This window comes from Tripterygium wilfordii, chromosome 23, assembly GCF_013401445.1.
Source record: "Tripterygium wilfordii isolate XIE 37 chromosome 23, ASM1340144v1, whole genome shotgun sequence".
NCBI lineage: Eukaryota > Viridiplantae > Streptophyta > Magnoliopsida > Celastrales > Celastraceae > Tripterygium > Tripterygium wilfordii.
The window spans coordinates 8,855,467-8,871,099 of record NC_052254.1 but is presented as its reverse complement, the minus strand read 5'-3'; the positions used below and the strand labels follow the sequence as shown (position 1 = coordinate 8,871,099).

The following is a 15,633-nucleotide window of genomic DNA, read 5'->3' as shown; positions in this document are numbered from 1 at the left end:
GAGCTATTGTCATGTTTTGATATTGTTATATAACTAATTTGATGTGATTGAATCATTGTAACACAACGAATGTTGAGTCTGCTTTATTTTAATAAAGCACCATCAATGTTAATGTTTACCTCTATGGTCATATTTTCTTTTTAAACTATTAATAGATGACTATATGATTATATGAAATATTGTTTGTATTTTGTGTTTTTAACAAAATATCTATCCAAATGAATTTTCTATTTTGCTTTTTCAAAAACAGCATCTGTCAAATGAGATTTTTTTTTCATAAAACAATTTTCAAAAAACACAAGCCAAACCAATTTTTAAGCATTTTTTTATTTCTAAAATCTGTTTTCAAAATCTAAATAGAAAATCGTTTTTAAAAACTAAAAAATAATTCGATTTGTGGGACTCTTGAAAACTTGGGGGTGAAAGCATAAATTGAAATTAACTCTATGCCTCGCCAACAAAATTTTCTTTTAGACCTAACAAAATAAAAATGAACAAATAAACTTTGTGCCTGATTCAGCCGTCGGAGGCAAGCAGAAACAAAACCCTAGTCAAGGTTTTAGACGCAGCAGAGCAACTGCTAAAACTTCCATCTTTATTTCTACTCCTGTTTGTTTCCCTATAAAATACTGGCTGGAGACTTCTCGATACTCCACCATATTCGATGGGAAGAGCTAGAGATAGGGAGCAGAAGCTGAAAAAGAAGGCCAAGTCTGGGGGCTTCGAATCCCTGAACCTGAGCCCCAATGTCTACCGCGGTATCAAGCGCAAGGGCTACAAGGTCCCCACTCCAATCCAGCGCAAAACCATGCCGCCCATCCTCGCCGGAGCCGATGTGGTTGCCATGGCGAGAACTGGATCGGGAAAGACCGCAGCTTTTCTCATCCCCATGCTCGAGAAGCTTAAGCAGCACGTGCCTCAAGGTGCTGTTAGGGCACTCATCCTATCTCCCACGAGGGACTTGGCGCTGCAGACATTGAAGTTCACCAAGGAGCTTGGGCGTTTCACTGGTAAGGCTTGAGGAAATTCATTTCGAGTTTGCTTGGTTGCTTTGAATCGAGAGAGTTTGGTGCTTTTTTAATTGCTAGGAGTAGATGAGGACTAAGAGAAATTAGGAGTGTGTTTAATTGGTTGGAAAATGAAGAGAAAACCCAGTTTTGCTCATGGTTGAGGCTATATATGATTGATATAATTAAATGACAGAGAAAAATGTTTGATCATTATTTGATTTTTTTTCCTTTGTCAAACTAAGTTGTTGGAATTTTTGGTGTAGATCTTTAGAGCTTATTGCAGTATTGCTTTCTTTGTTAATTTTCCTTTATAAATAAAATAGTTGATTCGAAATCTAGTGCAATTGAAGTGGGTCAACCGTATCAATTAGTGATCAATCAATGCCCATTTTTCAGGACTGAGAAAAATAACTGCGCATTTGAAAAATGCTCGAGGGATTGCTTTTGGAAAGATACTTGACCTGTGAATGAGACTGTCAAGCTAAATTTCTGAACCTATTTATTTTATAGCTCACAACAAAGGTTCTTTTTGGTAGAAAACTATTTACAGCCTTACAATGGAGGTATCACCTTGAATTTTCTATTCATAAGAGAGGAGAATGATTAGAACTGCATACCTATGCTGAATTATTTGAAATAATCTACAACTCAAAACATGTACCTGATGTGGAAGATAGATTGAAGTTCTAGGGTGGACATTTCACAGAAATCACTGCTCAATTCTCTGCATGCGATTGTTTCAAGAGGAAGACATGAATGAGAACTGTTTGGAAGATAGATACCCATAAAGGTGGCTTTTTCTTTGCTTGGGAGAGCTGTTTGGGAAAAAATTATGAAAAGGGGCCTTGCCTTAATCGATATGTGCTACTTTTGCGAAAACAGATGGGTGTCAACAAGGCATGCCACTCTAACTGTCACTTTACATTGAAATTGGGCGTCTTCATTTAGAGTGGCAGCCTTGAGAATCACGGGTTTATGGCATGGTTGAAGATTTGATCAAAACTTAGAATTCCACAACTCAAGACCTCAACTATGTAGAAAGAAAAGGATATTGTAGATACCATAATTTCGGTGATCATTCTGGTGATTAGGGAAGAAAAGGAATAGGAGGGCTTCGTAAGGTGGAGAAACTTCATTCGAAGTTGTGAAAAGAATATGGCTACACATTCTGCTGTTGGCATAGTGGTAAATGAATGTTTTATCTTTAGGCATGTTTGAAGACTTATGTCTTCGAGACTGAATTTAGGAAGACTTCTGTATTTCATCAATAAATTCTTTTAACCATTATTTGTGTCCGAACATATATACCTAGTCCAATTTCATCAGCTTTGTTGACAAAACAGAACAAGTCGATTGACAACTACTCGCTTCAAATTGATTTATGGAACAATAAGTGATATTAAGGTTGCTCTGTGCTATGTGAATGAGCAAACTGATAATGCCATGACCAGCTGCTCTCCTTGAAAGGAAATTGCTAAAAACTCGAGTGAAGTTGTGCAAATTGGTTTTAAGAACTGAAGGAGGATAAGCACTTAAGGGTGAGTACAGTCCAAATGTTTTTTCGTGGATCAGCTAATTGCTGTTTAGCGTGTATGGATTGATGGAGAGAATTTCATTAGTTTCGGTTGTTTTGATGTCAAATTTTATGGGCAAAAAAAGAGAGATGAGGTTAAAAGCATTTGTTTCTGTGTGACCACACCTTTATCTCTCTAAATATGGAAATTTTGAATATATAAATATAACTGATTACCTTTCTTTGAATGGTCTTAATAACAACCCTGCCTTTCTAAGAAGTATGGGCAATCACCTGCCGTTTTAGAATCTATTTCTTCTCTAATAATTTCCATGTACTTCTCTTATCATTCAAGTAAGTTGAGACTTTTCTTCACCTGGTTTGAGAGAGATTATATCTATTACAATACATTTCAGTGTTACGATTTATCTTTATTATCCATATCTTATATTCCATTACTTGTTATCACTGATGCCTGGAGTTATTTTTTCTAATTTTTTTCTGCAGATCTTCACACTACTTTATTGGTTGGTGGTGATAGCATGGAAAGTCAGTTTGAAGAATTAGCACAGAACCCAGATATTATTATCGCAACTCCTGGTAGGCTTATGCACCATTTATCGGAAGTCGATGACATGACGTTGAAAACAGTGGAATATGTAGTTTTTGATGAGGCAGATTCTCTTTTTGGCATGGGCTTTGCTGAGCAGTTGCATAAAATCCTTGCCCAGCTCAATGAGAACCGCCAGACCTTGCTTTTCAGTGCAACTTTACCCAGTGCACTTGCCGAGTTTGCTAAGGCTGGTTTGCGTGAACCTCATCTTGTGCGTCTTGATCTTGAAACTAAAATTAGCTCTGATTTGAAGTTGACCTTTTTCACCTTGCGACCAGAAGAGAAAAATGCTGCACTTTTGTATTTGGTCAGGGAGCAAATTAGCTGTGACCAGCAAACGCTCATATTTGTTTCAACAAAACATCACGTGGAATTTCTTAGTACATTGTGTAGAGAAGAAGGTATTGAGCCTTCTATATGTTATGGTGACATGGATCAAGATGCTCGCAAAATTAATGTATCAAGATTTAGGGCACGCAAGACTATGTTGTTAATTGTAACAGATGTTGCAGCAAGGGGCATAGACATTCCGTTGCTTGATAATGTCATTAATTGGGATTTCCCCCCAAAGCCTAAAATTTTTGTCCATCGTGTTGGGCGAGCTGCAAGGGCAGGTCGAACTGGTACTGCATTTTCTTTTCTGACTGCCGAGGATATGCCTTACCTGTTAGATCTTTATCTATTTCTCTCAAAACCGATCAAACCTGCCCCAACTGAGGAGGAGGTTTTTCAGGATATGGATGGAGCTATGAAAAAAATTGATGAATTGCTTGCAAAAGGAGGAACTGTCTATGGGCGCTTTCCTCAGACAGTCATTGACCTTGTCTCAGACAGGGTCCGTGAGATAATTGATTCATCTTCCGAATTGTCTTCTTTGTTGAAAGCCTGTACCAATGCATTTCGCTTGTATTCCAAGACAAAACCTTTGCCTTCAAAGGAGTCTATCAGAAGAGCCAAGGAATTACCTCGTGAAGGCTTACATCCAATCTTTAAAAATGTTCTGGGTGGAGAGGAATTAATGGCTCTGGCATTTTCTGAGCGCTTGAAAGCATTCAGGTAAGCTGGATGTGCTTTCTCTTTCTCTATCTTGGGGAGATACGTTTACACTTCTCTTTTATTATTCTCTATAAGTTACTAAATTAACCTTGCAATGGCTGAAATATATCAGACCTAAGCAGACCATATTGGAAGCAGAAGGCGAAGCTGCCAAATCAAAACATCTACAGGTAGTTTTCTTATTTTCTACTTCTTGCGACTTCTTTTATAAGATTTTTAATGCTTGACTGCATGCTTTGATCTATTACATGGACCTCTCTCGCACATATAACATTTCTTGGTTCATATTTGTTATGTTCTCTGAGTGAATCTTGCTTTTAATGGTGGTTGAATTGCACTTGATTGTGTTGGGGCAGTTTTACCTTCTTGGGTGCCCAATTTATTAATTCTTCGTTTGTAATCTTTGAATTTAGGATACTAGATGGATGGCAATGCTAATTATATAAGCAAATTTGCAGTATTTTGTCATTCCAATTTCCAACAAATTTTTTATTGCTTATTCTCTCCAGAAACCAATCACAGTGCTATGAAATTGTTCAATGTAGATTGGTGGACTGATTTTTTTGTGAATCTTTCTCTTCTCTGAAAATCTATGCTGCATTGTTAGGAAATTGGCAATGCATTTTATTGGCCAAACAGAACACAATCTGGACGAAATGGTTCAACACACCCATGTTTATTTTGTAGGAAGGAGAGAGAAGAAAGAAATTGTTAACATCTGTCCCACTATTGTTTAACTTTAATTTAGTAGTTAGACAGGTTTATCTGTGAGAAGCTGGGGATGTACGCCAAGTTGAAAAGTGATATTCTGATGATAAAATATGATGGGGATTGTTTGAGGTGGAAAATTATGTTGAAGTTCTGTTCTAGAAAATTCAGGATGACTGAATTTTGGATTGCATGTGTCCAAAGACATGTAAGACTATTGTCTTGCAATTGCATAACTTGACAGTTATTCTTTATGGATTTTTAATTGCCAATAAAATGAATCCTCCTAAACTAGACTGGGACTTTTTTAGGCTTGAGTGACTTTTTTAGAATATCACAATCTCACACCTTTCTGCCCCAGGCTGTGCCTTTTTCTTCCCTGTTTTTATTTTCTCATAAGCTTCTTCTTCCATGTTCTTATATATGTTCTCCAGATGTTTTTATACTGTTGTTTAACATTGGAGATATCTTCTCTGTTGCAGGGTTCTTCGAGCCAATGGGTTGATGTAATGAAGAAAAAAAGAGCTATTCACGAGAAGATCATCCATTTGGTACAGCAGCAGCGCTCTCAAAAGCAAGTGGAAAAGGTAAATCCATTTTATGCAATCTAAATGCTCGCACTACATTTTACCAATGTGCTACATTTACTTCCAGAATATAGTCTGGACACCACATGACCAAAATGCTTAGCACGCGTTATTTTTATTTTCATAGCTTTGTTGAGCGATTGCAGTTTCATAAACAAGTTAACCATGTTCTTGTTTCCAGACCTTTTGATAAATTCAATATTGTTTTATGGGATTTTGGACTTTGATTCTGGAAACTTGAAAGTCTATGCAGCTGGTCCATTAAGCTGGGGACAAAAGGGTACCTGCATCCATTTGGGAAAAAAAGTAGACTTTCTGCGTTCTTGATATTCTTATCATCGAGGAAAAATGTTCCTTTTTTCTTTTTTGGATTGGAGATGGATGAGAGGTAGAGAAGAGGTTTCAATATGAATCTTGATTCTTGAGGCCATCATAAAAGTCAAAGTTGGTCATCGTTTAGTTGTATCCTTCTGGATCTGGACCATTTTAATAACCTCAGACTGATACTTCATGTAATGTTATTTGAATAGGATTTTGCCCCACTGTATGACATAAACTCTATGAAGTGGAAACTGCCTAGTGGTGCCACAAGGATGTGTCTAACTGGGCAATAAAGGATCATTGATTTTATGTTACAGAAATCTAGGTTGTCAATCAACCATCAAGAGCACGAGTATTTGTCAATATTTGGAGGTTGAGATAAAAGATAACCTTGACGATAGGTGAAACCAAGATATGAAGATGTCGCTGGAACTGGGGGTGGCGATATTTGAGAATTAGATAATGCCTGCATGGTGAATGGTGATCTGGGGACAGTTCTACAACGCTGTGGGAACAATATCTACAATACATTGATTGTTTCAGAATTATTCCTGGTGTTATATTCTAATAGGCATGTCAATTAGTCATTGAAATTCTATGTACTTATTTTGGTGAAAGTTTGGCAGGGAAATGTGAACTATTGTTCTAGTGATAGAGTTGCTTCACTGGAACCTAGTGGTCATGATTTCAATTCCTCAAAACAAGCTCTCTGCTACATCTTGCCTTTCCCGGACCTCCCCTCCACTGTGAGAGTTGGGCACAAGAGTTTATCTTTTTTTCTTTATTTTTGTGAGAAAAATGTTTGGCAGGTCCTTCCCCTCTAATGGCGAAGGTTTGCTCCAATATTTTTCTGAACAGAAGTTTAGACATGACCGTAATATGGTCTGGTGTAGCCTCTTCATTTCATTACCTTTGACTTTGATGTTTATTATGTTTGCCTTGCCTGGTAATTCTTGGTGGTGATTATATAATCGTCTGTTTCACGAATGAGTTTAATGATTATTATGAAAACCTTGTTCCACCTTATCCTGATGCTTTTGTACTTGCAGGAAGTTGAGCCAGAAATTACCGTGTCAAAGGAAAAAGGTTTATTTTTCTCTCTTTTTTTCTTTCCTTTTTACCCTTGTCCACTTCATACTTTTTTAATTCGTCAATGGTCTCGCATCATGTTATTGCACTCTGATATACTGGCCTTATGTGTGATGCATCTTTCATGGATTATATTTGCTACAAGTGAGGGCTACTGCAGCACTGCTACAGAAATAGATATTGTTCTTTCTTAGGAATATGGCTTGGTGAAAAAAATACAGCTTTTGTTAATGACTGCAAGCAAACATTATGTTTCAACTTGAGTTTGAGTCGACAGTTTTGGGGATTCATGCTCTCCACAGTTGTTGAAGGGATGTTTTGGAGAGAATCATAAAAGCACAGAACTTCCTATGGAAAAATTTGATTTTACGAAGCCCACCATGCAACCAGGATGAACTATTTAAACCAAGAACCATATGGCTCTTCAGTCTGGTTCTTGACTTGGAAAACAGTGGTCAAATTATGTTCATTCTCCCTGAATGGTCAATATATTTTTCTTCAGTTACCAGCTTTCTACTCTATTTCATAGGTGCACACATACATGTCATACACTCGAGGGCATGTGAATTCACTTTACATATATTTTATTGAAAAAACGAAGTAAAAATAGTTCGTTTTTCTAAAAATATTTTTTAAAATCTTTTTTGATTCATGTTCATTTTGTGTTCCAATTTTTAAAATTGGATATTATATAACTATGACATTGCCTTTTTATTTAGAAGCTTGGAGTTGAACTGATTCGGCCATCAAATCTGTAAAAAGATGCCAGTTTGACTCTACCTAGGTACATTGCTTGTACATGGGAAGTTAAGCCAATATGCCCGGGACTCCAGGAGGATCCTACATCATTTTTAGAACTTGTTTCGTTATTGTAATTGTTATTGTTACTACTTCAGTATTAATAGGAAAAAGTTAGTAATAGACTAATACTCGAAAACATAGACCTGAAAGTTATAGGGACATTTGCAACATTAAAATGTATAAGGAAAAGCAGTTATGTAGTGGTAAAGTTGCTTTGATGAAATATAGGCATCACATGTTACAACTTACAATTACGTAAGGAGTCTCTTTACAATATGGGGCTAAGGGCCTAAGGCTGTGCACACATGCGCTTCAAAGGCCCTGCTACTCCTACTAGAGTCTTCTGCACCGGGTATAATTTGCTTTGTACAAGGGTACAACATTACAAGTAGAGTTTTTTCCCCAATCATATGTTGTGTTAATCCCCATTATCATAGTGAAGTACTCCTAACATGCTAGCTTTGCCATATAATTTCTTGCTGGCATATTGTATGTTAGAGATTCTTTCGTTTTGTGGTGTTAGCATTTTGCATGCTTAACTTGTTGTACAGTTACCAACAATGTAAAATCATTAATTGTCTTCTTTAAAGTTGGGTTTACTGGAGGGACTTGGCATGATACCAAGGACGTACAGATCTATGGATTATATAACCTGTATGTAGTACATTTATGTTCTAAAGCAATGAATAAGTATGTTTGGAAAATTTTATTATTCAAAAAGAAAAGTCTAGGTTAAAAATGGATGTCAAAATTGATAGAGGAGTTTTGATATCTATCCCATCCCCATATCCCTTGAAGAAAGAACTCGTTAAATTTTTTGAAGTTGGTATTTATTTCAAATATAAAGCAAACCAAGGAAGAGAGCTCTTCCATAAACACAATAGAAGTTATCTTATGCTTTGAAGCAATAGATGTCTTTTGAAAAACTGCTGTTCAGTTAGATGGAGTTGTACTTTTCATCCCATTATACATATTTTCCTGTAAGCAAGAATTTGTGAAGTTGGAAGCAGGTGGTGATGTATTTTGGAGGAAGAAAGAAAAAGAAAAAAGCCACTCAGAATGAACAAATTAAAGAAATCGTATCGGCACTGTTGTTTCTGTTCTAATGCCTTTCATATGAAAAACTAAATTTAAATATTATTTCAATGTTAAATATGCTTATGTCTTTGCGTTGAATGTTAGGATCCCGTGGTTGTAAAAGAAAGTCAAAGAGCTTCAAGGATGAGGAGTACTATATAAGTTCGATGCCAACAAATCATGTATCTACCTTTTATAACCTTTGTTCTTAATTTTTTGAACAACCTTTTTAGTTCATATTCCTCTTTATAGTAGCAAGTAACTTTTTAGATGAGTATGTCTAACTTGCATTTCGGAAATACTCTCAGCTTACAGAGGCAGGCCTCTCGGTGAATAGTAATGAAGGCTTTGGATCAAATAGGTAAAATCTACTACTGGCCGAGATGGCGAGATCATTGTTACCTTCTATGCCTGAATTGATTTCGTGTGCCTTTTCAGTAATTAATACCACGTGCTCTTCTATGTACTTTTCAAGGTTGGAAACTGCTGTGCTAGATCTGGTTGCAGATGATAGTGGGGGCTTGCAAAAACAAAAGTCTATGTACCATTGGGACAAGGTATTTAAGTGTTTAGCTTTTCGTGTTTTATTGTTTACTTTTGGGAACCATTATTCTTTGTAATTCAAACTTTTAATTGTGGCAGAGGAGTAAAAAATATGTCAAGCTAAATAATGGCGAACGTGTTACAGCTAGTGGAAAGGTACTTGTTCAAACTAGTTTTCTATTCTGCTTTCCTGTGGAATCCTACGTGTTTGGTCTATTTTTGTGGCGTCTAGGAGAAAATTCGCTAATTTCAATTGCGCTTTAGGTTGAAACAAGCATTCATGCCTGTCCTTTTAGTTTGTGTTACCTTACAGGTGTGCACTGGAAAATTCCTCATCTATTTTTCTACTGGGTTATGCAACTGTACATTATCATCATATTTTACAGTTGCTTAAAGTCACGTGTATTCTGCTCTCTTTCGTTTTGTCCTTGTGGAGTTCCAATGTAATTGCTCATATCTGAATTCTTTTTTCCCATTTGTTTAAGGAACAAGGCTTCACCCGTCTTTTTGTTATAAAAATATAAAGAAAGCTATTACAAATTTATTAAGATGGTCTAGAAAAGTTGCCCTCAAGTAACCGTTCAAGGATGGAAGAATGGCATGATTTTGATGTAGTCATTCTTGGAATATATTCTGTGGAAGTTTAAGCTTTAAAGAGCTAGATTATCTTCTTGTTCAAGCGTTAGTGTCTCAAGGTAGCAACCACCTTGGGATTAAAATATGGTGTACTAGATTTCTCACTGCATGCATTTTGTTCATGTCTGGTAGATATATCTTCAATTTGTTTAGTATTTCTGTACTGCAGTTTTAGTTTGATCTTGCATTGGTGTCTATTTCTGTTTGCCACCACCTTGTGCCTTATGTTTTACAATAAATTTAGTATGGTATTATGAATACAACATTATCTGCTTCGACAAAAAATCAGAGAAAAATGTACTTTTTCTTCCTCCGTATTTTTCACCTTCCAACGCTGGATGAAATGAGGAAGTAATAATCATGTTAGTTTGAATTGATCTTGGAACTCGTACAGGATTGGTCTATTATAGCAAAAATCATGTACCCCTAGTACCTGGCCAAATCTGAACATGTTCTGCATTTTATCATAGTTTATGTTTTCTTTACCAAATTTTATCTTTTTGATTACTCTCCTTTAAGATTCAGGGTTCCTTATTCTCGTTTAATCTGCTGAATTTATAGGTAAAGACAGAGAGTGGTTCAAAAGTAAAAGCTACCAAAACTGGAATATACAAAAAGTGGAAAGAACGTTCACACAGAAAGGTCTCGCTCAGAGGAACAAATAACGAAGGAAATGCTGATGGAACAAGCATGTCAGGTATGAATTGCTGTAACTTGGTGTCTATTAGCCCTGTTTATGCACTGTGGTCTCAGATTGCACAAGGCTATTAATGCGTTGCCTCGGGAATTGTATCTTTTTGCCAAAACCAGAAATTGTGGTAGGAATCCATGGTTTATGCTTAAAACATGTTTTTGTCTGCAGGAGAGCGTCAAATGCGATGGGATAATAGGAACTTCAGAGGCAAGAAACAGCATGGAGTGCCTAATGCTCACGTACGTTCAGAAATCAAAGATCTCGAACAAGTGCGGAAGGAGAGACAGAAGAAGGCCAACAACAAGATGTCTCATATGAAAAACAAATCGAAAAATGGTAAACCATTCAATAAAAATGGAAAAAGAGACAAATCGAAAACTGGTAAAACATTCAATAAAAGTGGGAAAAGAGGGAAGGCATGGTAGAAAGCCACTTGCCCTTTCTGACAATGTCATGGTGTTCTGACTGGAAAAGGCCTCCAGAGAATTTTGAGACCGGTTTAATATTTCTTGGTGAGCATATTTATTTTCTGCTTCCTTCTCACGAGGAGTCTAGTAGCTTGTCATGCCACAGAAACAGACGGTTTTACTATTATTCATTGTTTAGTTGTTAACAGGGAAAAAAGTTATTTTATTTTGTATTTTTATTTTTTGTATGGATCCGGTTAATATGTGTGTGTATATATATTGTCTCTCATATGCAGACTTCTTTTACGGGTGTGTTTTACATATTTCTCTATTAACCGTTGGATTTGACAAACGATTGAGATTAAATCTCTTTTTTTAACCCGATACTTATATGGGTGTGTTGTTTCTTCTTGCTTCCTTCGCCTTCGACACTCTTCCTTCTTGACCAGAGAGGGCACTCTTCCTTCCTCCATTCCTTCGTGTTTGTCACCCGAATCGACCTAGCCCCAAATCGATGAAGAGAAAAAAAAAAGTTATCTCCAAATGGATATGTACAAGTAATCCATCTCTGGGCTCTTTCGCGTCTCCGTTATAATTGGCGAGTATTTATTCTTGGTTCACCTCAAAGACTCCAAAACTCAATTTTGTATCGATACAGATACATAATATTTAGCTCTTGATCTCTAGTTTGATTAACTAAAATGCTTGTACAATCGAGCAATCAATTACTTAGTAGTTGAGGAGTTGGTTCGATTTTGCACGTCATCACACTTCATTATATAGCTAATCAAAAAGGTATTATTGTGCCTAAACACTCTCATGCCCGGCTAGCATTAGAGCAAAATTTGAGACGTTATTTGTCGTGTTGATCGAGTTTTCAGTGTTAAAATCGATCGGTATTCATTGAGTTGGTGGTGAGCTTAAATCAAGCTGAAAGATTCCAGGTAAGCTTGCAACTACTAAAGTCGATTTTACATTTCGTTCCTTTTCCTACCTTATAGATGTATTGTCCGCTTTGGGCCTCAAGGTTTGCATTGTTTTGTACTTAAAAGGGTCATCTACAATTGAGAGGAGTTAAATCTTAATTTATAAAACACTTTGTTATCCCTCAACTTTTCGTCGGACATTTAACACTTCCATTCACTTGTGGGCTAGACAATCCAAAAACACATCAAGTGGAACATGCTCGTAGGTTGGTCAATCCGCAAACCCATTGAATCATGAAAGTGTGGATTGGTCAATCCGAAGGCCCATCATGTGATGAGAGATAAGGGAGGTATGTGAACCCAACATTGTAGTTGGGTCATTCTTCGATACTATGTAAGAAAAATCTAACCCAAATAATTTGTAGAGATATTGTTGGCCGAGTGTTTGCATTTTCTTATGCTTGTCTAATTTGGTTCTTTCTACGTTTATTTAAGTTGAAGAGACATGAGCTTTTGCACCATTATAGTTCTGTTTCTAGCCATAAATTTTGTTTTCCTCGAGTTAACAAGATATCTTATAGTTGTGAAATAACTCCCCATTCTGCAAGCTGGATTATGGTTTTTCCTGTCTCTGTGTCTTGCTCTTTGGTTTGACAATAGTAGTAGAATTTTTGGTCTTTCAAGGAAACCATGCTGGACCCTATGGTTGTACCTATTTGGAAGTGTATTATTTGAGGATTACATGGGACATCTATTTGTCGCATCAATGGCTTCCTCTTAATTAGTAAGTTGGTTGACACAAAAATGTGCGTTTGTATACTTATCCCAAGTGTAAGGTCATCGGCAAGTAATAAATTCCAGGAGTCTGGAGTCAAATCCACAAAGAAGCAAAATGCAATTTTGGTGGATAAATGCAAACAACTAACTACAGAGCTAAACACAAATAATAACAGATAAAATGCAAGAAAAGTAAAAGGAGGCTGAATGACTCGGCAAGCATGTGAACATGTATCCAAACTAAGAAATAATTTGAGACAACAATTAAGTAAAAGCTCTAACCTCTAATCCTTCTCGGTGGATGTTCAATTTCTCATGCATACACAATGCATTGTGCAATACTATTAACTATGCATATGCAAAATAAACTGGGCATGAAGACTTCGATTCTTACATGGAGGCCATCAGGCATCAGATCTCTTAGTCTACGATGAGCGCAAAGGGGTAGACATTGATGTAGCACCCGTAGGTGCTGACCTATTCCTCTAAAATGGAAGGAACAAAGTAACATGAAATACAAATCTTCTCTAAATCACACCATCAACATGCCACCAAGGGCTAATACCAGATACATCAATGGTTTAACACCATGAATCACAAACTGATCTCCAGCAAAGATATACAAATTCATAGATACTAATACCTCTAAAATCAAAAGATGGAGATACGAAATCAAGATGAAGATAGGATTACAAACCAACGGGGCAAAACCCCATGCTTCGATTGAACGCTCGTGTAAGAGGGAGAGAATCCAAACTACAAAGAACTAAGAAAGCCTAAACTTTTATCCAAGATATCCAAGTCTTGTCTAACTTTCAGCCTCCCCTGTTGTATCGTGTAGGAGGAGCCATCAATTTGAGATCATGGGCCTAGGCCTTATAAACATTGGGCTTTATAAGCACAATCCCCTGCATCAATTCTTGCCATCCCAAAAGAACTCGACTCCGTCGAATAAACATTGACTCATACACCGAAGTAGGAGCATGGTGTCCACCAGGGTCCCAAACTATCCAAGTAGCAACAATGCCTTGGTGTAGATGTCCCCATAATCCATGGATGAAAAGCATTTTCTCCACAGGCAAAGTGGACAATCTGGTAGTGTTATCGTGCAAGACCAAGTTAGTACCAAACAAATGATGTTGACCAACAAAAGGACAAGACACCCGAACTATTTGCTCCAAATATCCTTCATTAAAAGCCCTTTGTTTGACTATAAATAAGCTCACCTATTTCTTGAATTGGGTAGATGACCATCATCGAGTGCAAGGCCAACTCTTGAACAGTCCAAGTCCAGTTCACATCTTCCAAACAATTGACCATGTCACCCTCGTTTTGATTGGTGTTATAAAAGAATTGCCTATGGTGGTCATTACCACACATTTCCAGCTCTCTTTCATAGCGAATAAATGAACAACACTTGTTTGGTTGCACAAATCTATCATCATGTAAGACAACTAACAAAACCCCATTCAAAACTTCATAGAGTGATAGAGAATTGAATGACCTTGTCCATATCTCAGCCCTATTTTCAGTGTCAATACACTGACTGTGTCCAGAAACCAACCTTCCAAGCCAATAAGAAGTAGGTAAGGTGATGCACCAAACAAGAGTAGTAGTGTATATTTTCACCAGGTAAAAATTTGCACGGCAAAACAACACAACAAAAGAGCATGCCGCCATGTTGTAAGGAACTATAATCAACCCAATATTTTTTTGTACCATGTCCACATTGTTAGGAAAGCATTCAACAACTTTGATATGAATAAAGTTCTCACCATGTCTATTTCCCTTGATGAAATGCTCCACTAGGAGGGCCACCTTCTTCTCACCAACATCTTCAAGCAGTGGGCAGTAAAGGAGCTCTTTCGGTTTCGCCATTTGAGAACCATGAAAATTCACCAAAGTAGAGTTCCTTTGTTCTTGGATACTCAACGATGTCAAACCACCTCTACCACACGGTTAATCACTATCTTGGCCCCACTAGTTATCTTTCCAAATACACAGGTCAAACACATAGCTGATGGAGCCTTAATGATACAAAAAAATCCAATGAAGGGACATGAAGTGTTGTTGTCATCGCCCTACCCTTGAAACCATCAGGAGGAACCAATTCTGAGTCCAAGATGCCTACTTTGTTTGAAGTAGCAACGTACGGTGAGGGTGGAATTGCTTTGGGCTCAAACTGAATACCACCATGCTGGCCAGTTGAAACAAGATGAGTTTCCTCATTTTTAATTTCATATTCCTCATCTTCACATAATGATTGCACTTTGCACCAACCGCTTCTTCTCGTTTCTCAATCCTTTTGCCCCTTTTGTTCAACATTACATAAACCCTTTATAACCTCTTTTGGTTGGCATTACGACCATGTTTCGCAGAAAGGTGATCCAACAACTTGCCTACCTTATTAGTCCAAGCACCTATTTGTTGACTTATAGATTGGAGCTCTTCGGAAATACCCCGGATGATATCATCCCGCTGCTTCTGGGGTGTTATTGCACTATCATGTGAGAGCACATTGGGTGTGGAGTGCTAGGCATTGAGATAGATGCTCCATATGTAGTGCTCTTTGATGCAAAAGCTCGTTCAGGCATTTTGTCAAACAACTGGTAGGTGTTACTATTTCTTTGAGGTAGATAGCTTTTATCAATTGCTGAGGCGTAACCTCCACCACTATTGCAAAGATTATAATTCGACATGACATTACAGAAGTCATGCCTGTTACCCCAATCGCGCCCATCTTGATTAGCGTAATTGATCCAACCTGCGCTGTCAACTGAAGCTCTATGTTGGAAACGGCCTCTAGCCTTCCTATCACATGAATAGGGTCTGTCATATAGCAAGGAGAGCTACCCTATTTCTTGACATCTACAAA

General features: G+C 37.3%; 1 protein-coding gene across 1 annotated transcript; it reads left to right on the top strand.

Annotated features, from left to right (window-relative positions):
• The first annotated feature begins 487 nt into the window (after positions 1-487).
• LOC119993272 (putative DEAD-box ATP-dependent RNA helicase 29) lies at positions 488-11,361 on the top strand. Its single transcript, XM_038840322.1, has 11 exons — positions 488-1,010; positions 3,031-4,192; positions 4,305-4,362; positions 5,383-5,487; positions 6,858-6,894; positions 8,881-8,957; positions 9,084-9,136; positions 9,251-9,332; positions 9,418-9,474; positions 10,516-10,651; positions 10,817-11,361. The coding sequence occupies exons 1-11, from the start codon at positions 665-667 to the stop codon at positions 11,071-11,073; spliced, it is 2,370 nt and encodes a 789-aa protein (XP_038696250.1). The 5' UTR covers positions 488-664; the 3' UTR covers positions 11,074-11,361.
• The last annotated feature ends 4,272 nt before the right edge of the window (positions 11,362-15,633 follow it).

What these genes read in the sequence shown, in the direction of transcription:
- LOC119993272 (XM_038840322.1), top strand. Translation starts at nt 665, where the DNA reads ATGGGAAGAGCTAGAGATAGGGAGCAGAAGCTGAAAAAGAAGGCCAAG. An exon ending in TACCGTGTCAAAGGAAAAAG is followed by an intron (nt 6,895 to 8,880) that starts GTTTATTTTTCT and finishes GTTGAATGTTAG; the next exon opens with GATCCCGTGGTTGTAAAAGA. An exon ending in GAAGGCTTTGGATCAAATAG is followed by an intron (nt 9,137 to 9,250) that starts GTAAAATCTACT and finishes GTACTTTTCAAG; the next exon opens with GTTGGAAACTGCTGTGCTAG.